This window comes from Oncorhynchus tshawytscha, linkage group LG33 (assembly GCF_018296145.1).
Source record: "Oncorhynchus tshawytscha isolate Ot180627B linkage group LG33, Otsh_v2.0, whole genome shotgun sequence".
Taxonomy (NCBI): Eukaryota; Metazoa; Chordata; class Actinopteri; order Salmoniformes; family Salmonidae; genus Oncorhynchus; species Oncorhynchus tshawytscha.
This window is the reverse complement of record NC_056461.1, coordinates 4037333-4059289: the sequence shown is the minus strand read 5'-3', so window position 1 is coordinate 4059289 and position 21957 is coordinate 4037333. Positions and strand designations below refer to the sequence as shown.

The window sequence follows — 21957 nt, the reverse complement described above, 5'->3', positions numbered from 1 at the left end:
TCTACGGACATAGACAGGGCTCTAACTCCCCTAGCTCCACAATGAGATAGCAAGCCTGTCAGCTTAGAGGTCTGCCACTAGCACAGTCAGTGTAGTCAGCTCAGCTATCACCATTGAGACCATGTCTGTGCCTCGATCTAGGTTGGGCAAAACTAAACATGGCGGTGTTCACCTTAGCAATCTCACTGGAATAAAGACCTCCTCCATTCCTGTCATTATTGAAAGGGATTGTGATCTCTAATAGGGCTACTTAATGTTAGAGCCCTCACTTCCAAGGCAGTTATAGTCAATTAACTGATCATGATGTGATTGGCCTAACTGAAACATGGCTTAAGCCTGATGAATTTACTGTGTTAAATGAGGCCTCACCTCCTGGTTACACTAGTGACCATATCCCCCGCGCATCCCGCAAAGGCGGAGGTGTTGCTAACATTTACTATAGCAAATTTATATTTATACACAAAAACGACTGCGTTTTCATCTTTTGCGCTTCTAGTCATTAAATCTATGCAGCCTGCTCAATCACTTTTTATAGCTACTGTTTACAGGCCTCCTGGGACGTATACAGCGTTCCTCACTGACTTCCCTGAATTCCTATCGGACCTTGTGGTCATGGCAGATAATATTCACATTTTTGGTGACTTTAATATTCACATGGAAAAGTTCACAGACCCACCCCAAAAGGCTTTCGGAGTCATCATCGACTCGGTGAGTTTTGTCCAACATGTCTCCGGATCTACTCACTGCCACAGTCATACTCTGGACCTAGTTTTGTCCCGTGGAATAAATGTTGTGGATCTTTTTCCTCATAATCCTGGACTATCAGACCACCATTTCATTACTTTTGCAATCGCAACAAATAATCTGCTCAGACCCCAACGAAGGATCATCAAAAGCCGTGCTATAAATTCTCGGACAACCCAAAGATTCCTAGATGCCCTTCCAGACTCCCTCCACCTACCCAAGGACATCAGAGTACAAAAATCATTTAACCACCTAACTGAGGAACTCAATTTAACCTTACGTAATATCCTAGATGCAGTCGCACCCCTAAAAACAAAACAAAACAAAACATTTGTCATAAGAAACTAGCTCCCTGGTATATAGAAAATACCCAAGCTTTGAAGCAAGCTTCCAGAAAATTGGAACAGAAGTCTCCTGACTAGCTTGGAAAGACAGTAACGTGCAGTAGCGAAGAGCCCTCACTGCTGCTCGATCATCCTATTTTTCCAACTTAATTGAGGAAAATAAGAACAATCCAAAATGTATTTTTGATACTGTCACAAAGCTAACTAAAAAGCAGCATTCCCCAAGAAAGGATGGCTTTCACTTCAGCAGTGATAAATTCATGAAATTCCATGCCGCCCCTAGGAGGGGTGCATCACTTGAGTGGGTTGAGTCACTGACGTGATCTTCCTGTCCGGTCTGGCGCCCCCCCTCCCCCTTGGGTTTGTGCCATGGGGGAGATGTTTGTGGGCTATACTCGGCCTTGTCTCAGGATGATAAATTGGTGGTTGAAGATATCCCTCTAGTGGTGTAGGGGCTATGCTTTGGCAACGTGGGTGGGGTTATATCGTGCCTGTTTGGCCCAGTCCGGGGGTATCGTCAGACGGGGCCACAGTGTCTCCCAACCCCTCCCCTCTCAGCCTCCAGTATTTATGCTGCAGTAGTTTGTGTTGGGGGGCTAGGATCAGTCTGTTATATCTGGAGTATTTCTCCTGTGTGAATCTCTCTCTCTCTCCTGGCCTGATGACTCCTTGCTGTCCCCAGTCCACCTGGTGGTGCTACTATTCTGCCTGCGACTATGGAACCCTGACATGTTCACCAGACGTGCTACCTGTCCCAGGCCTGCTGTTTTCAACTCTCTAGAGACAGCAGGATCTGTAGAGATACTCTGAATGATCAGCTATGACAAGCCAACTGACATTTACTTCTGAGGTGCTGACCTGTTGCACCCTCTACAACCACTGTGATTATTTGACCCTGCTGGTCATCTATGAACATTTGAACATTTTCGGCCATGATCTGTTAATCTCCACCCGGCACAGCCAGAAGAAGACTGGCCACCCCTCAGAGCCTGGTTCCTCTCTTGGTTTCTTCCTAGGTTCCGGGATTTCTAGGAACTTTTTCCTAGCCACCGTGCTTCTACACCTGCATTGCTTGCTGTTTGGGGTTTTAGGCTGGGTTTCTGTACAGCACTTTGTAACATCAGCTGATGTAAGAAGGGCTTTATAAAAAAATAAATAGTTCCTTTATTTTGGCAGCTACATGTATATTGGCACACTTACCCTATTGTTACAGACCAAGGGTAACAAAGTCAACCTTGAAGTTGGCCAAGTTGACCTGTTAAATGTGACCTGATGGTGGCTCTACCGTTTAACATCTCCGATAGGTTGATTTGTTATTTTGTTACTGGACATAAAATGACTCGTGGTAGCAGGGTGGCTATTTGTGCCAGGATTTCCTATGAGAAAACCTAGGAGCTAGCCACTTTAGACCAAAGGTCTAAACCTCCAGTCTAAGCACAAGTTTGCAAGTATGGACCCACACTGTATAGCCTGGAAACATGTGCCACACCCCGCGGGCCCAGAGAGTAAATCAAGTACACATACATATAGGCTTACAGGTGGCTAGCTCAGATAACCGCGTCTTTAGCTGGTGACTGTCAAGCAATTAACTTCCAGTCTCAAGGTAATTGACCATTAATGAACAAACACATTCAGCATCTTCTGGCTTCCACACACAGCCTACAAGTCACTAATGCAGGACTTTGGAACATCTACATTTCAACGTATCATACATCTCTATAATATAGCCTGCTCCAGCACAATAAATCCATTATATATTTATTTTAGACAGGTCTAAAGAAACATGATATAAAGAAAATGTAGTCTATTTCAGAAGAACAGAACAGCATACTCTCCCGAGTTTTTTGTTTTTATTTTACTAGGCAAGTCAGTTAAGAACAAATTCTTATTTTCAATGACGGCCTAGGAACAGTGAGTTAACTGCCTGTTCAGGGGCAGAACGACAGATTTGTACCTTGTCAGCTCGGGGATTTGAACTTGCAACCTTCCGGTTACTAGTCCAACGCTCTAACCACTAGGCTACCCTGCCGCCCCGAGTTCTCCTTATGTTAGGCCCTGATCTGGCTGTGGGCTACACGAGTTCATGTAGCTGGCAAGATTTGCTTAGAATTTTATAGTATGAAGAATATAATTGAACATAGCTGAATAACATAGAAGGGGTATTTTCTCCAAAATGATGAGGGAGTGCGCACATGTGGCTATTCTGTGTTGAGCGATTAACAAATCGTTCAACACAAATCGCTTTTTTACTTCATTTCACCTTTATTTAACCAGGTAAACCAGTTGAGAACAAGTTCTCATTTAGACTGCAACCTGGCCAAGATGAAGCAAACCAGTGCAACAAAAACAACAGAGTTACAAACAAACGTAGAGTCAATAACACAATAGAAAAATCTATGTATAGCGTGTGCAAATGTAGAAGATTAGGAAGACAATAAACACGCCATAGAGGTGAAATAATTACAATTTAGCATTAACACTGGGGTGATAGATTTGCAGATGATGATGTGCAAGTAGAGATACTGGGGTGCAAAAGAGCAAGAAGATAAATAACAATATGGGGATGAGGTAGTTGGGTGTGCTATTTACAGATTGGCTGTGTATAGGTACGGTGATCGGTAAGCAGCTCAGACAGCTGATGCTTAAAGTTAGAGGGAGATATAAGTCTCCAGATTCAGTGATTTTTGCATTTCGTTCCAGTCATTGGCAGCAGAGAACTGGAAGGAAAGGCGGCCAATGGAAGAGTTGGCTTTGGGGATGACCAGCGAGATATACTTGCTGGAGCGTGTGCTACGGGTGGGTGTTGCCGTGGTGACCAGTGAGCTGAGATAAGGCGGGGCTTTACCTAGCAAAGACTTATAGATGACCCGGAGCCAGTGGGTTTGGCAACAAATATGTAGCGAGGGACAGCCAACGAGAGCGTACAGGTCGCAGTGGCAGGTAGTATATGGGGCTTTGGTGACAAAACAGATGGCACTGTGATAGACTGCATCCAATTTGCTGAGTAGAGTGTTGGAGGCTATTTTGTAAATGACATCACCAAAGTCAAGGATCGGTAGGATAGTCAGTTTTACGAGGGTATGTTTGGCGGCATGAGTGAAGGAGGCTTTGTTGCGAAATAGGAAGCCGATTCTAGATTTAATTTTGGACTGGAGATGCTTAATGTGAGTCGAAGGAGAGTTTACAGTCTAACCAGACACCTAGGTATTTGTAGTTGTCCACATATTCTAGGTCAGAACAGTCCAGAGTAGTGATGCTACTCGGGCAGTCGGGTGCGGGCATCGATCGGTTGAAAAACATACATTTAGTTTTACTAGCATTTTAAAACAGTTGGAAGCCAAGGAAGAAGTGTTGTATTGCTTTAAAGCTCGTCTGGAGGTTTGTTAACACAGTATCCAAAGAATGGCCAGATGTATACAGAATGGTGTCGTCTGCGTAGAGGTGGATCAGAGAATCACCAGCAGCAAGAGCGACATCATTGATCTATACAGAGAAAAGAGCCGGACCGAGAATTGAACCCTGCGGCACCCCCATAGAGACTGCCAGAGGTCCAGACAACAGGCCCTCCGATTTGACACACTGAACTCTATCTGAGAAGTAGTTGGTGAACCAGGCGAGGCAGTCATTTGAGTCTGCCGATAAGAATACAGTGATTGACGGAGTCGAAAGCCTTGGCCAGGTTGATGAAGACGGCTGCACAGTACTTTCTTTTATCGATGGCGGTTATGATATCATTTAGGACCTTGGGCGTGGTTGAGGTGCACCCATGACCAACTCGGAAACCAGATTGCATAGTGGAGAAGGTACGGTGGGATTCAAAATGGTCGGTGATCTGTTAACTTGGCTTTTGAAGATTTTAGAAAGGTAGGGCAGGATGGATATAGGTCTATAACAATGTAACTTTAGCTGCGATTCCAACGGAGTATATGTTCTGATTTTTAATACATTATAAGGCTGCATGATCCGACTAATTATGATTTGAAGAAAGTCGGTCGCATGAAAGGCTCTGCTTTGTTTTTTCAAAGGCTGTCACACTTTATCACTCTCATTCACAAATTTACAATAATAATAATCACATTTCCCAGCGGCATCCCCTTTATGTGGCTGTAATGCCCACCGTTATGGGCTGAATATAATAATTATAATTCCCTTCTCCCGGCTGGGCGCTCCAAAGCACCTCTCACTCACATGGCTCTCCATCATATGACAGGTCTTTCTAACAGGCTACAAGTGAAGACCAATACACCGGGGATGCAACTCCGCGCGCCCTTAAAACCAATTTCAAGGTGCATATTGAAGATATTGGAAGAACTGTACACATTTACTTCACGTCAGCCAACAAGATGAGCAGGCCAAACGAACAGCAAAAGCATATGTCAATCTACTATCCTCCATAGTACAAAGGTTGACCTATTCTGTGCGTGAAATAAATATTCCAAACCGTCTGGGATAGCTGTGGGATGCAATAGATCCTAAATTAATACAACCATTAGCATTAAAAAAATGTTAAGTAATGAGTGATGCAACAGATCAGAAAGTTTATCAACATTAAGTTAAACGATTAGGCCATTTCTTCAAATTATAAGCGCAGCAATGCATACATGCTATATGCTCAAATGTTCCATTAGCAGGACAACACCATTCTCAAAAGTGACCGCAGATGTGATTATGCATGTTATGCTTTTATTATAAAGGTGCATTTTTATGGTGAAAATTATCTTCCCCAAACTTGAAACTCACACCCTGCTTATGTATGCCAGGTAGGCTCTACACCTGTTGTAAAGTGGATTAACGTGCTTCATTTTAAGAAGTTATTTGGCCACTTCAGTTGTGATACAAACCATATAAAAACATAGGCCTATTGGCTAGGCTCCATGAGGTGTGCGACTATGATCTGAAAAGGTTTTTAAAAAAAAGGCATTTTCTTGCCTTAAAGCTGGACATCATTCACAAGAGATAATATATTCATAGGGGTGGCGGGGTAGCCTAGTGGTTAGAACGTTGGGCTAGTAACCGAAAGGTTGCATGTTCAAATCCCCAAGCTGACAAGGTCGTTCTGCCCCTGAACAAGGCTAACCCACTGGTTAACAACAAGGTTAACAAGGTTAACCCACTGTTCCTAGGCCGTCATTGAAAATAAGAATTTGTTCTTAACTGATTTGCCTCGTTAAATAAAGGTTAAATAAAATAGGAGATGGGCTAATATTGTCACCCATCAGACTATTGTTGATTTAATCTGGTCTTTACATATACTAAATAATATATATGTCTGAAATTTGTTTTGATTTAGAATGCACCTGTCTCGAAACAGGGAGAGGGGGAAAATACAAATGGAGGATGCTTTCCCCATGGTTCATTTTCATGCCAGCCAGGTAGGCTACACTATAAACAATGTGCTTAATATTAGGAAAGATGAGAAATAAATGTAGTAGGCCTAGTCTATAGAAGGCTGATGGGATCCTCCTTTTAAAAGGCCATCACTCTGTTTTCTCAGGCAAGTCAATAGCCTATAGAAATGTAGCGTAACATGAGGTCATGAAGTGATTGATTAGATTTTCATTGATGTCAGACTGATTAGAGCTACAATAGAATGCTGAGTACCAGGCAGTTAGCAAGTTTGGTAAGCTACTAATGACCACCAGCAGCATCAGAGCTTGGAGAAGCCTAATTGGTCACATGGAATTTGACTATAGTTATGACTTGTGACTGCCAGTGTGGCAGTAATACAGTCATTGTAACAGCCTTATGCATGCATGCGTTTGTGTGTGTGTGTGTGTGCTAGCCCATGTCTTTTCATTTAAAATAGACCCAAAGCCAGAGCAACTGACCTGGATGACGTTGCTATTTGAATTCTTGGGGTCCACACGGACTCTGACTGTGAAGAAGGGCTGGGCGCGGTAGGGGCCCGACACGGTCTTCAGCACCTCCATGAAGTTGTCCTTCTCCCAGGGCCCAGTGATGCTCCAGCCCCCTGTCTGAACACACACAGACCAAACAGAGGGACAACAAGTTCAGAGGCACAGATAAATGTATTACCTTTGGTCAGTTTTGCATTTTCCCCCACTAAGGCGAGGGGAACTGATTCCTAGATCTGTACCAGTGGAGGCTGGTGGGAGGAGCTATAGGAGGATGGGCTCTTTGTAATGGCTGGACTAGAATAAATGGAACGGGATCAAAATACATCAAACATATGGGAACATTGTTTGACTCCGTTCCATTTATTCCATTCCAGCTATTACAATTACAATTACAATGATCCTGTCCTCCTATAGCTCCCTCCCACCAGCCTCCACTGAGCTGTACCTAGGGACAAATTCTCCTCGGAGCATTGATTTCTCTACAGTATAGTCAGAGCATTGTCTTCCGATTAATGGCTTCCATTAATCGCACAACAAAGGACTCCTACAGAATTGCCGCCACTATTCCTGTCCAGTGTGGAAATGCTCGTTTAGTTCCACCCTCCAAACAACATATGGCTACTTACAAATATTGATTAAATCGGGCATGCACATCTCCACCTTCCTCTGTGTGCACAGCCCACACTTCATGAGTAAACAAAACAAAAAAGCCAGGGTCATGGTAGCTTCGCTAATCGCTACAGAGCACAGCTAGCTACGACAAGAGAGGACCATCCACTCTCCTCCTCCCTCTCCTCCTCCTCCTCCTCCTCCTCCTCCTCCTCCTCCTCCTCTCCTCCTCCCCCTCCTTACTCTCCTCCTCCTCCTCTCTCCTCCTCCTCCTCCTCCTCCTCTCCTCCCTCCTCCTCACCTCCTCCTCCTCCTCCTCACTCCCTCCTCCTCCTCCTCCTCCTCCTCCTCCTCCTCCTCCTCCTCCTCTCCTCCTCTCCTCCTCCTCCCTCCTCCTCCTCCTCCTCCTCCTCCTCTCCCTCCTCCTCCTCCTCTCTCCTCCTCCTCCTCCTCCTCACTCTCCTCCTCCTCCTCCTCCTCCTCCTCTCCTCCTCCTCCTCCTCTCCTCCTCCTCTCCTCCTCCTCCTCCTCTCCTCCTCCTCCTCCCTCCCTCCTCTCTCCTCCTCCTCCTCTCCTCCTCCTCCTCCTCCTCCTCCTCCTCCTCACCTCTCCTCCTCCTCCTCTCCTCCTCCTCCTCCTCCTCCTCCTCTCCTCCCTCCTCCTCCTCTCCTCCTCCCTCCTCTCTCTCCTCCTCACCTCCTCCCCTCCCTCACTCTCCTCCTCTCTCCTCCCTCCCTCCTCTCCCTCCTCTCTCCTCCTCACTCTCCTCCCTCCTCACTCTCCTCCTCCTCCTCCTCTCCTCCTCTCCCCTCACCTCCTCCTCCTCCTCTCCTCCTCCTCCTCTCCTCCTCCTCCTCTCCTCCTCCTCTCCTCCTCCTCCTCTCCTCCTCCTCACTCTCCTCCTCCTCCCTCCTCCTCCTCCTCTCCTCCTCACTCTCCTCCTCCTCTCCTCCTCCTCTCCTCCTCCTCCTCCTCTCCTCCCTCCTCCTCTCCTCCTCCTCACTCTCCTCCTCCTCCTCCTCCCTCCTCTCACTCTCCTCCTCCTCCTCTCTCTCCTCCTCCTCCTCCTCCTCCTCCTCCTCCTCCTCCTCCTCCCTCCTCTCCTCTCCTCCTCCTCCTCCTCCTCCTCCTCCTCCTCCTCCTCCTCCTCCTCCTCTCCTCCTCCTCCTCACTCTCCTCCTCCTCCTCCTCTCCTCCTCACTCCTCCTCCTCCTCCTCACTCTCCTCCTCCTCCTCCTCCTCCTCTCCTCACTCTCCTCCTCCTCTCTCCTCCTCCTCCTCTCTCCTCCTCCTCCTCCTCACTCTCCTCCTCCTCCTCACTCTCCTCACTCTCCTCCTCCTCTCTCCTCCTCCTCACTCTCCTCCTCTCCTCCCTCCTCCTCCTCCCTCCTCCTCCTCTCCTCCTCCTCCCTCCTCTCTCCTCCTCCTCCTCCTCACTCTCCTCCCTCTCCTCCTCCTCCTCCTCTCTCCTCCTCCTCCTCCTCCCCTCTCCTCCCTCCTCCTCCCTCCCTCTCCTCCCTCTCCTCCTCCTCCCTCTCCTCCCTCCTCCTCCTCCCTCTCCTCCTCCTCCTCCTCCTCCTCCCTCTCCTCCTCCCTCTCCTCCTCCTCCTCCCTCTCCTCCTCCTCACTCTCCTCCTCACTCCTCCTCCCTCTCCTCACTCTCCTCACTCTCCTCCTCTCCTCACTCTCCTCCCTCTCCTCCCTCTCCTCCCTCTCAAATCAAATCAAATTTTATTTGTCACATACACATGGTTAGCAGATGTTAATGCGAGTGTAGCGAAATGCTTGTGCTTCTAGTTCCGACAATGCAGTAATAACGAGCAAGTAATCTAACTAACAATTCCAAAAAAAACTACTGTCATACACAGTGTAAGGGGATAAAGAATATGTACATAAGGATATATGAATGAGTGATGGTACAGAGCAGCATAGGCAAGATACAGTAGATGATATCGAGTACAGTATATACATATGAGATAAGTATGTAAACCAAGTGGCATAGTTAAAGTGGCTAGTGATACATGTATTACATAAGGATGCAGTCGATGATATAGAGTACAGTATCAACGTATGCATATGAGATGAACAATGTAGGGTAAGTAACATTATATAAGGTAGCATTGTTTAAAGTGGCTAGTGATATATTTACATCATTTCCCATGATTAAAGTGGCTGGAGTAGAGTCAGTGTCATTGACAGTGTGTTGGCAGTAGCCACTCAATGTTAGTGGTGGCTGTTTAACAGTCTGATGGCCTTGAGATAGAAGCTGTTTTTCAGTCTCTCGGTCCCAGCTTTGATGCACCTGTACTGACCTCGCCTTCTGGATGGCAGCGGGGTGAACAGGCAGTGGCTCGGGTGGTTGATGTCCTTGATGATCTTTATGGCCTTCCTGTAGCATCGGGTGGTGTAGGTGTCCTGGAGGGCAGGTAGTTTGCCCCGGTGATGCGTTGTGCAGACCTCACTACCCTCTGGAGAGCCTTACGGTTGAGGCGGTGCAGTTGCCATACCAGGCGGTGATACAGCCCGCCAGGATGCTCTCGATTGTGCATCTGTAGAAGTTTGTGAGTGCTTTTGGTGACAAGCCGAATTTCTTCAGCCTCCTGAGGTTGAAGAGGCGCTGCTGCGCCTTCCTCACGATGCTGTCTGTGTGAGTGGACCAATTCAGTTTGTCTGTGATGTGTATGCCGAGGAACTTAAAACTTGCTACCCTCTCCACTACTGTTCCATCGATGTGGATGGGGGTGTTCCCTCTGCTGTTTCCTGAAGTCCACAATCATCTCCTTAGTTTTGTTGACGTTGAGTGTGAGGTTATTTTCCTGACACCACACTCCGAGGGCCCTCACCTCCTCCCTGTAGGCCGTCTCGTCGTTGTTGGTAATCAAGCCTACCACTGTTGTGTCGTCCGCAAACTTGATGATTGAGTTGGAGCGTGCATGGCCACGCAGTCGTGGGTGAACAGGGAGTACAGGAGAGGGCTCAGAACGCACCCTTGTGGGGCCCCAGTGTTGAGGATCAGCGGGGAGGAGATGTTGTTGCCTACCCTCACCACCTGGGGGCGGCCCGTCAGGAAGTCCAGTACCCAGTTGCACAGGGCGGGGTCGAGACCCAGGGTCTCGAGCTTGATGACGAGCTTGGAGGGTACTATGGTGTTGAATGCCGAGCTGTAGTCGATGAACAGCATTCTCACATAGGTATTCCTCTTGTCCAGATGGGTTAGGGCAGTGTGCAGTGTGGTTGAGATTGCATCGTCTGTGGACCTATTTGGGCGGTAAGCAAATTGGAGTGGGTCAAGGGTGTCAGGTAGGGTGGAGGTGATATGGTCCTTGACTAGTCTCTCAAAGCACTTCATGATGACGGATGTGAGTGCTATGGGGCGGTAGTCGTTTAGCTCAGTTACCTTAGCTTTCTTGGGAACAGGAACAATGGTGGCCCTCTTGAAGCATGTGGGAACAGCAGACTGGTATAGGGATTGATTGAATATGTCCGTAAACACACCGGCCAGCTGGTCTGCGCATGCTCTGAGGGCACGGCTGGGGATGCCGTCTGGGCCTGCAGCCTTGCGAGGGTTAACACGTTTAAATGTCTTACTCACTTCGGCTGCAGTGAAGGAGAGACCGCATGTTTCCATTGCAGGCCGTGTCAGTGGCACTGTATTGTCCTCAAAGCGGGCAAAAAGTTATTTAGTCTGCCTGGGAGCAAGACATCCTGGTCCGTGACTGGGCTGGGTTTCTTCCTGTAGTCCGTGATTGACTGTAGACCCTGCCACATACCTCTTGTGTCTGAGCCGTTGAATTGAGATTCTACTTTGTCTCTGTACTGGCGCTTAGCTTGTTTGATAGCCTTGCGGAGGGAATAGCTGCACTGTTTGTATTCAGCCATGTTACCAGACACCTTGCCCTGATTAAAAGCAGTGGTTCGTGCCTTCAGTTTCACACGAATGCTGCCATCAATCCACGGTTTCTGGTTAGGGAATGTTTTAATCGTTGCTATGGGAACGACATCTTCAACGCACGTTCTAATGAACTCGCACACCGTATCAGCGTATTCGTCAATGTTGTTGTCTGACGCAATACGAAACATCTCCCAGTCCACGTGATGGAAGCAGTCTTGGAGTGTGGAGTCAGCTTGGTCGGACCAGCGTTGGACAGACCTCAGCGTGGGAGCTTCTTGTTTTAGTTTCTGTCTGTAGGCAGGGATCAACAAAATGGAGTCGTGGTCAGCTTTTCCGAAGGGGGCGGGGCAGGGCCTTATATGCGTCGCGGAAGTTAGAGTAACAATGATCCAGGGTCTTTCCACCCCTGGTTGCGCAATCGATATGCTGATAAAATTTAGGGAGTCTTGTTTTCAGATTAGCCTTGTTAAAATCCCCAGCTACAATGAATGCAGCCTCCGGATAAATCGTTTCCAGTTTGCAGAGAGTTAAATAAAGTTCGTTCAGAGCCATCGATGTGTCTGCTTGGGGGGGATATATACGGCTGTGATTATAATCGAAGAGAATTCTCTTGGTAGATAATGCGGTCTACATTTGATTGTGAGGAATTCTAAATCAGGTGAACAGAAGGATTTGAGTTCCTGTATGTTTCTTTCATCACACCATGTCACGTTGGCCATAAGACATACGCCCCCGCCCCTCTTCTTACCAGAAAGATGTTTGTTTCTGTCGGCGCGATGCGTGGAGAAACCCGCTGGCTGCACCGCTTCGGATTGCGTCTCTCCAGTTAGCCATGTTTCCGTGAAGCACTCTCCTCCCTCTCCTCCTCCTCACTCTCCTCCCTCTCTTCCTCCTCCTCTCTCTCCTCCTCACTCTCCTCCTCCTCCTCTCCTCCTCCTCCTCCTCACTCTCCTCCTCACTCTCCTCCTCCTCACTCTCCTTCTCCTCCTCCTCCTCACTCTCCTCCTCCTCTCCTCACTCTCCTCCTCCTCTCCCTCCTCTCCTCCCTCCTCCTCCTCCTCCTCCTCTCCTCCTCCTCCTCCTCCTCTCCTCCTCCCTCCTCACTCTCCTCCTCTCCTCCTCCTCCTCCTCCTCCTCCTCCTCCCTCTCCTCCTCCTCCTCCTCCTCCTCCCTCTCCTCCTCCTCCTCCCTCCCTCCTCCTCCTCCTCTCCTCCCTCCTCCTCCTCTCCTCCTCCTCTCCTCCCTCCTCTCCTCTCCTCCCTCTCCTCCTCCTCCTCCTCTCCTCCCTCTCCTCCTCCTCCTCCTCTCCTCCCTCCTCCTCCCTCCTCCTCCTCCTCTCCTCCTCTCCTCCTCCTCCTCCCCTCCTCCTCTCCTCCCTCCTCTCCTCCCTCCCTCCCTCCTCCTCCTCCTCCCTCTCCTCCTCCTCCTCCTCCTCCTCCCTCTCCTCCTCCTCCTCCTCCTCCTCCTCCTCCTCCTCCTCCTCTCCTCCTCCTCCTCTCCTCCTCCTCCTCTCCTCCTCCTCCTCTCCTCCTCCTCCTCCCCTCACTCTCCTCCTCCTCCTCCTCCTCCTCTCCTCCTCCTCCTCCTCCTCCTCTCCTCCTCCTCCTCCTCCTCTCCTCCTCCTCCTCCTCCTCTCCTCCTCCTCCTCCTCCTCTCCTCCTCCTCCTCCTCCTCCTCCTCTCCTCCTCCTCCTCCTCACTCTCCTCCTCCTCTCCCTCCTCCTCCTCTCCTCCTCCTCCTCCTCCCTCCTCCTCCTCCTCCTCCTCCTCCTCCTCCTCTCCTCCTCCTCTCCTCCTCCTCCTCCTCCTCCTCCTCCTCCTCCTCTCCTCCTCCTCCTCCTCTCCTCCTCCTCCTCTCCTCCTCCTCCTCCTCCTCTCCTCCCTCCTCCTCCTCCTCCCTCCTCCTCCTCCTCCTCTCCTCCTCCTCCTCCTCTCCTCCTCCTCCTCCCTCCTCCTCCTCCTCCTCCTCTCCTCTCTCTCCTCCTCCTCACTCTCCTCCTCCTCCCTCCTCCTCCTCCTCCTCCTCCTCCTCCTCCTCCTCCTCCTCCTCCTCCTCCTCCTCCTCCTCTCCTCCTCCTCCTCCTCTCCTCCTCCTCCTCTCCTCCTCCTCACTCTCCTCCTCCTCACTCTCCTCCTCTCCTCCTCCTCCTCACCTCCTCCTCCTCCTCCTCCTCCTCCTCCTCCTCCTCCTCCTCCTCCTCCTCCTCCTCCTCCTCCTCCTCCTCTCCTCCTCCTCCTCCTCCCTCCTCACTCTCCTCCTCCTCCTCCTCTCCTCCTCCTCCTCCTCCTCTCCTCCTCCTCCTCTCTCCTCCTCCTCCTCCTCCTCCTCCTCCTCCTCCTCCTCCTCCTCTCCTCCTCCTCTCCTCCTCCTCCTCCCTCCTCCTCCTCCTCTCCTCCTCCTCCTCCCTCACTCTCCTCCTCCTCCTCACTCTCCTCCTCCTCCTCCTCCTCCTCCTCCTCCTCCTCCTCCCTCCTCCTCTCCTCCTCCTCTCCTCCTCCTCCCTCCTCTCCCTCCTCCTCTCCTCCTCCTCCTCCTCCTCCTCCTCCTCCCTCCTCTCCTCCTCCTCCTCCTCTCCCTCCTCCTCCTCCTCTCCTCCTCCTCCTCCTCTCCTCCTCCTCTCCTCCTCTCCTCTCCTCCTCCTCACTCTCCTCCTCCTCTCCTCCTCACTCTCCTCCTCACTCTCCTCCTCACTCTTCTGCAATGGAATTGAATGATCAAGGATAAGCTGCACAATCTACTCCTTTCACCAATAAACCAGGTAGCCAGTAACTATTAGTACCTGTAACCAGAGCCATATATTTAGTGTAACTTTTTGAATATTGTTCTAATTCTAGACATTCGGTTAGATAGCACTGTTTAAATATTCCCCATGTAATGTTAATGGGGAGCTAAGGTGGCTGCCATAGAACGTTGAAGTGTCATGTACTGTAAAATGCATCATATGCAACGTTTGGCAGCTGCAGGTTTCGTCGTGTTCTTTGACTGCGTCGATACAAAGTGTCAATGTTTCTTGATGACAAGAGCAAGGATATTGTGCTGATCACTGCAATTCGATAGTACTTCGGTCTCTGTGGCTTGGTGTTCCTTCAGTGCAGCAACATTATGTAGCTAATGGTACTGCATTACGGAAAGCCAAAAGGTTCAAAGTACTTAATTATCTGCATCAATAGTTTTAGGTCTTGCATTTTATCCATTTTTTACTCATTTTTCATGCATTTTACATAGGTAGTCCTAGTCCCTCAGTCATTAGTTCTACCAGTAGTAATTACTGTAGCAACAGCATAATCCCATTCATATGCTATGCTATGTATGCTAGTATAACACTGTTTTAGTGTGTTACATGAATAAGCAGGCATCATCTCTGATATGACTTGTATTCACAATGTTCTAAATATAACTTCAAAGCTATCATGTTCCCATGTCTTGTGCCCAACTTCATCCTCCTTATTTGGATTTTACAATGTTGGGGTGCAGTCCAATATTAGAAGCTATCTCAGTGGCATGATTACGGCAGAGTGTAGATTTTCATTTACCAAGACGGCAAGTTCATCTTGCCTTAGCGAAGACCCTGGGCGAGTAATATGAGAAATAAGCCTACACATTATTCTGAGAAGCATCTTAGTAGAATGCAATTATAGCAGTGTAGTTGGGTAGAATATTTAAATTTACAAAGATGGTACGTTAATCTTGCCAAGGGCTGTGGTGGTAACAAAATTTAGTCAGCCGGTGATTGTCAAGTAAGTAACTGTCGGCCTCACGGTAATTGACCGTTAATTAACAAACACATGTAGCATCTCCTGGCTTCCACCCACCTACAAGTCACTGATGCAGACCTTTGGAACATCTACAGCCTAATAAATCCATGTACTATAGCCTACGCCTTCACAAAAATTCCATTATTTTAGACAGGTCAAAAGAAGCATGATATGAAGAAAATGTAGTCTGTTCGGTCCCAATCTGGCTATTTTAAATGGCTGTGGGCTACACTAGTTCATTTAGCAGACAAGATTTGCTTAGAATTCCGTAGCATTTTATAGTATGAAGAATACATTTGAATAAAATAGAAAGGATATTTTCTCCAAACAGTTTGAGGGATTGCACACATGCAGTTATTCTGTATTGAGCGGTTAACAAAGAAATAGGTAGTTCTATATGCTTAATTTAGAGTTATTAATGTAACTTTAGTAGTTAGTAGGCATCCTAAAAGAATTTGTGGCCTTCTCACTGCACTCAATCACCTAACTCACATGGCTCTCTCACAGGCTACAAGTGAAGACAGACACGTCGGGGACACAACTGCGCGCGTCCTTATCCAATTCCAAGGTGCATATTGAAAGAACTGTCCACATTTACTTTTCGTCAGCCAACATGATAAGTAGGCCTAACAAACAGCAAAAGCACTAGCCCATGCCAATCTACTATCCCCCATAGTGCAAAAGTGAACCTATTCTGTGTGAGAAATAAATATTCCAACCATAGTCTGGGACAGTTGTGGGATGCAATTGATCCCAAATTAATACAACCACTAATATCAAAAAACCTTGACACAACAGATCAAAATGTTTAAATGTTGATAAACTATTAGGCTAGCACTTCACATTATAAGCGCAGCAATGCGCACATGGTAGTAGGCTACAAGCACAACTGTTCCATTAGCAGGACAACACCATCATCAAAAGGGACCGCAAATACATTCATGCACGTAATGCTCTTATTATAAAAGGTGCATTTTTATAGTGAAAATTATCTTCCCCAAACTTGAAACTCACACACTGCTTATGTAGGCCAGTTAGGCTCTACACCCTGCTTATGTAGGCCAGTTAGGCTCTACACCCTGCTTATGTGTTCCAGTTAGGCTCTACACCCTGCTTATGTAGGCCAGTTAGGCTCTACACCCTGCTTATGTAGGCCAGTTAGGCTCTACACCCTGTTATGTATGGCCAGTTAGGCTCTACACCCTGCTTATGTATGCCAGTTAGGCTCTACACCCTGCTTATGTAGGCCAGTTAGGCTCTACACCCTGGCCAGTTAGGCTCTACACCCTGCTTATGTAGGCCAGTTAGGCTCTACACCCTGCTTATGTATGCCAGTTAGGCTCTACACCCTGCTTATGTATGCCAGTTAGGCTCTACACCCTGCTTATGTAGGCCAGTTAGGCTCTACACCCTGCTTATGTAGGCCAGTTAGGCTCTACACCCTGCTTATGTAGGCCAGTTAGGCTCTACACCCTGCTTATGTAGGCCAGTTAGGCTGTACACCCCTTGTAAAGTGGATTAGGCTCTACACCCTGCTTATGTATGCCAGTTAGGCTCTACACCCCTTGTAAAGTGGATTAAGGTGATTCATTTTAAGCAGTTATTTGGCCACTTTAGTTGTTATAGTTGTGATACGCTGCTGCTACTCTCTGTTCATCATTATTGCATAGTTATTTTAACTATACACTATGTACATACTGCCTCAATTGGGCCGACCAACCAGTGCTCCCGCACATTGGCTAACCGGGCTATATTGCATTGTGACCCACCCACCACCCGCCAACCCCTCTTTTACGCTACTGCTACTCTCTGTTCATCATATATGCATAGTCACTACTGTATAAAGCCTGTCTTTTTACTGTTGTTTTATTTATTTACTTACCCATTGTTCACCTAATACCTTTTTTGCACTATTGGTTAGAGCCTAAGCATTTCACTGTATTCGTGTTGTATTCGGTGCACGTGACAAACAAACTTTGATTTGATACAATCCTTATCAGAACATATAGGTCCATGGGCTAGGCTACATGAGGTGCGAAACTATGATATAAAAACATCACCCCCCCAAAAATACATTGTTTCTTATGCTGGGCATCATCCACAGGTGATAATATATAATTCCCAAGTAATAGGTTAATATTGTCACCTATCAGTCTATTCTTGATTTAATCTGGTCTTTACATATACTAAATAATATATGTGTGACATTTGTTTGGATTTAGAATGGACTACTATCAAAACAGGGGCAGTGGGGAAAATGACATGTCGTCTATGCACTTAGAAAATGGAGGAAGCGTTCTCGTGGTTAATTTGTGTGTAGGCTATACTCCTGTTGTAAATATAAGCAATGTGTTTAACCCTTTGATGCGTATGATCACATATTTGTGATCATTGAAGAGTGGTTCCTGCAGCGTACGATCACGCATGATGCAACAAACGCATCTAAACAGCATTGTCGGAAAAGCATCTGTTTTGTACTGATGGGGAAGAAAGGTCTTCAAATGTATTCCTCAAATTCACCTTTTATTTAAAAAAAATGCGAACTTCATCATTCAAACTAGAGGTCGACCGGTTAATCGGAATGGCCGAATAATTAGGGCCGATTTCAAGTTTTCATAACAATCGGAAATCATTAAAAAAAATTTAAAAAATGTACACCTTTATTTAACTAGGCAAGTCAGTTAAGAACACATTCTTATTTACAATGACGGCCTAGGAACGGTGGGTTAACTGCCTTGTTCAGGGGCAGAACGACAGATTTTTACCTTGTCAGCTCTGGGATTCAATCTTGCAACCTTACGATTAACTAGTCCAACGCTCTAACCACCTGCCTTACATTGCACTCCATGAAGAGCCTGCCTGTTACGCGAATGCAGTAAGAAGCCACGGTAAGTTGCTAGCTAGCATTAAACTTATCTTGTAAAAAACAATCATAATCACTAGTTAACTACACATGGTTGATGATATTACTAGTTTATCTAGCGTGTCCTGCGTTGCATATAATTGATGCGGGGCGCATTCGCAAAAAAGGACTGTCGTTGCTCCAACGTGTACCTAACCATAAACATCAATGCCTTTCTTAAAATCAATACACAAGTAAATATTTTTAAACCTGCATATTTAGTTAATATTGCCTGCTAACATGAATTTCTTTTAACTAGGAAAATTGTGTCACTTCTCTTGCAACAGAGTCAGGGTATATGCAGCAGTTTGGGCCGCCTGGCTCGTTGCGAACTGTGTGAAGACTATTTCTTCCTAACAAAGACAGCCAACTTCGCCAAACGGGATGATTTAACAAAAGCGCATTTGCGAAAAAAGCACAATCGTTGCACGACTGTACCTAACCATAAACACCAATTTCTTAAAATCAATACACAGAAGTATATATTTTTAAACCTGCATATTTAGCTAAATGAAATCCAGGTTAGCAGGCAATATTAGCCAGGTGAAATTGTGTCACTTCTCTTGCGTTCATTGCAACCAGAGTCAGGGTATATGCAACAGTTTGGGCCGCCTGGCTCGTTGTGAACTAATTTGCCAGTTATTATGACATTGAAGGTTGTGCAATGTAACAGGAATATTTAGACTGATGGATGCCACCTGTTAGATAAAACACGGAACGGTTCCGTATTTCACTGAAAGAATAAATGTTTTGTTTTCAAGATGATAGTTTCCGGATTCGACCATATTAATGACCCAAGGGCTCGTATTTCTGTGTGTTATTATGTTATAATTAAGTCTAAGATTTGATAGAGCAGTCTGACTGAGCGATGGTAGGCACCAGAAGGCTCGTAAGCATTCATTCAAACAGCACTTTCGTGCAATGCTTCAAGCATTGCGCTGTTTATGACTTCAAGCCTATCAACTCCCGAGATTAGGCTGGTGTAACCGTTGTGAAATGGCTAGCTAGTTAGCGGGGTGCGCGCTAATAGCGTTTCAAACGTCACTCGCTCTGAGACTTGGAGTGGTTGTTCCCCTTGCTCTGCAAGGGCCACGGCTTTTGTGGAGCGACGGGTAACGCTGCTTCGAGGGTGGCTGTTGTCATTGTGTTCCTGGTTCGAGCCCAGGTAGGAGTGAGGAGAGGGACGGACGCTATACTGTTACACTGGGAATACTCATGTGCCTATGAGAACATCCAATAGTCAAAGGTATATGAAATACAAATGGTATAGAGAGAAATAATCCTATAATAATTACAACCTAAAACTTCTTACCTGGGAATATTGAAGACTCATGTTAAAAGGAACCACCAGCTTTCACATGTTCTCATGTTCTGAGCAAGGAATCAATGTGTAATAACTACGTAAAAGAAAATGTATGAACGAGTTAAATTATTATGTGACTTAAACGTTAGCTTTCTTATATGGCACATATTGCACTTTTACTTTCTTCTTTTAGTTTGTTTTTGCATTATTTAAACCAAATTAAACATGTTTCATCATTTATTTGAGGCTAAATTGATTTTGTTGTATTTTATTACGTTAAAATAAGTGTTCATTCAGTATTGTTGTAATTGTCATTATTACAAATAAATAAAATGTTTAAAAAAATAAAAATTAAATAAATAAAAATCGGCCAAATTAATCGGCACCAGCTTTCTTTGGTCCTCCAATAATCGGTGTCGGCGTTGAAAATCATAATCGGTCGACCTCTAGATCAAACAGAACACGGAACACATCCACAGCTACTCATTCCATAAACCAGTCTAAATACCTCTAGTCCAAACAGAACACGGAACACATCCACAGCTACTCATTCCATAAACCAGTCTAAATACCTCTAGTCCAAACAGAACACGGAACACATCCACAGCTACTCATTCCATAAACCAGTCTAAATACCTCTAGTCCAAACAGAACACAGAACACATCCACAGCTACTCATTCCATAAACCAGTCTAAATACCAGGTTGCACTGACAAAGCAAACATAAGTTACTGACCTAACAGCTAGACTTGTTTACAATGTACGACATCTCTGGTGAGCACAAGGGAGAAATGAAATATTGTTTCGAAAAGAGATGGGTGTCAGCTAAGCTAACAGTATAGATCATGGGTGGGCAACTCCAGTCCGAGGGCCTGATTGGTGGCACACTTTTTCTCCATCCCTAACAAACATAGCTGATTAATCAAATGGCATTTGAAAGTGAAGATCATGATTAGGTGATTATTGGAGTCAGGTGTGTTAGCTGGCACTGGGTCAAAACTGTGACACCAATCAGGCCCTCGAGGACTGGAATTGCCCACCCCTGGTATAGAAGGGATGCGATAAGAGGGTTTGTGACAAAGCAGGAGGGGCTCCTAGATTCAAACCCGTGTGGTCACGAGCATAATGTGTTAATGACATTGAATCATGGAGTGCGTGGTTGTCTCCCAATACTATCTCCTTTCTCATGAAGTGTGCACTCGTTCATTACTCCCCACTAATGTAAAAGCACTGGATTGGTGTAGGCATAAAAGAGGGAGTTTCTATTTACCATTTCCTTTCAAATCCGTGAAGGGTACACACTTTGGCAGAAAGCGGAGATCATTAGGAGGTAACCTGAGTGTATTTGGGGGCGGGGTCTGAAGCAAAACTGACCTTTGTGATGAGGTCAATAAGGGGCGTGGCTCCCAGCTCCTCAATGTGCTGCTCATTGAGACAGGACAGATAGTAGAACTGCGTCTTCCTCTCCGCCGCGCTGCTGGAGTTGAAAGTGACGTTCTCTGAAGGAGGAGAGAAAAGAGGAGTAGGATTTGATTAGGAGCGTTGACCGAAAATTCAAAACTGATGCTACCCGAGTCTGGTGAGCCATACATTAAATACATTGAGCCCTACATTAAAAATACAATTTGAAATCAAAGCCCAAATGATTGTGTCTTTATTCAAGACATATATGATATAAAGGAAAGGGAGATACCTAGTCAGTTGTCCAACAATGTATTCAACTCAAATGTGTCTTCCGCATTTAACCTAACCCCTCTGAATCAGATAGAGCCAGTAGACTACTGCGCATTACACACGACAGAAAAACAAGAGCCCATAGATGTAGCTAGCTACAGTAAATGGGTAAATTAATTAAACAGTGTGCACTGTATTATATGACTGGAATTACACACCTCGTTCAAACCATGCTAAAGCTAAGAGAACATGTGATTCTGGTGCAGCACGTGGCCTATAAAGTTACAAGTAAGCTATAGGCTAGAGAATTTGATTTTAATACGGCCTATCTGTATAATTAGTAGGCTGACGCATATATACACACACACTATATACAAAAGTATGTGGACACCCCTTCCTTTTAGTGGATTCGGCAATTTCAGCCACATCCGTTGCTGACAGGTGTATTACAAATCGAGCACACAGCCAAGCAACGTCAGCACAAGAACACTCGTCGGGAGCTTCATGAAAGGGGTTTCCATGGCAGCCGCACACAAGCCTAAGATCACCATGCACAATGCCAAGTGTCGGCTGGAGAAGTGTAAAGCTCACCGTCATTGGACTCTGGAGCAGTGGAAGTGATGAATCACACTTCACCATCTGGCAGTCCGACAGACAGATCTGGGTTTGGCAGATGCCAGGAGAACACTACCTTCCCCAATGCATAGTGCCAACTGTAAAGTTTGGCGGAGGAGGAATAAAGGGTCTGGGGCCGTTTTTCATGGTTAACGCAACAGCATACAGTACAATGACATTCTAAACGATTCTGTGCTTCCAACTTGGACAGGGGAGCATGAACATTTACCTCCCCTCATGATTTGTTCTCTATGAATAAAC

At 46.6% G+C, this 21957-nt stretch overlaps 1 protein-coding gene across 2 annotated transcripts in view; it reads right to left on the bottom strand.

The window, feature by feature from the left end:
* The window catches only part of LOC112230545 (endothelin-converting enzyme 2-like), a 70596-nt gene that overhangs the window by 33354 nt on the left and 15285 nt on the right, over positions 1–21957 (bottom strand). For both annotated transcript variants that reach the window (XM_024396815.2, XM_024396818.2), the window contains exons 4-5: positions 20782–20906; positions 6917–7063 (exon numbers count right to left, since the gene is read on the bottom strand). In XM_024396815.2, coding sequence (XP_024252583.1) covers positions 6917–7063; positions 20782–20906 — 272 coding nt within the window. The remainder of the gene's footprint in view (positions 1–6916; positions 7064–20781; positions 20907–21957) is intronic.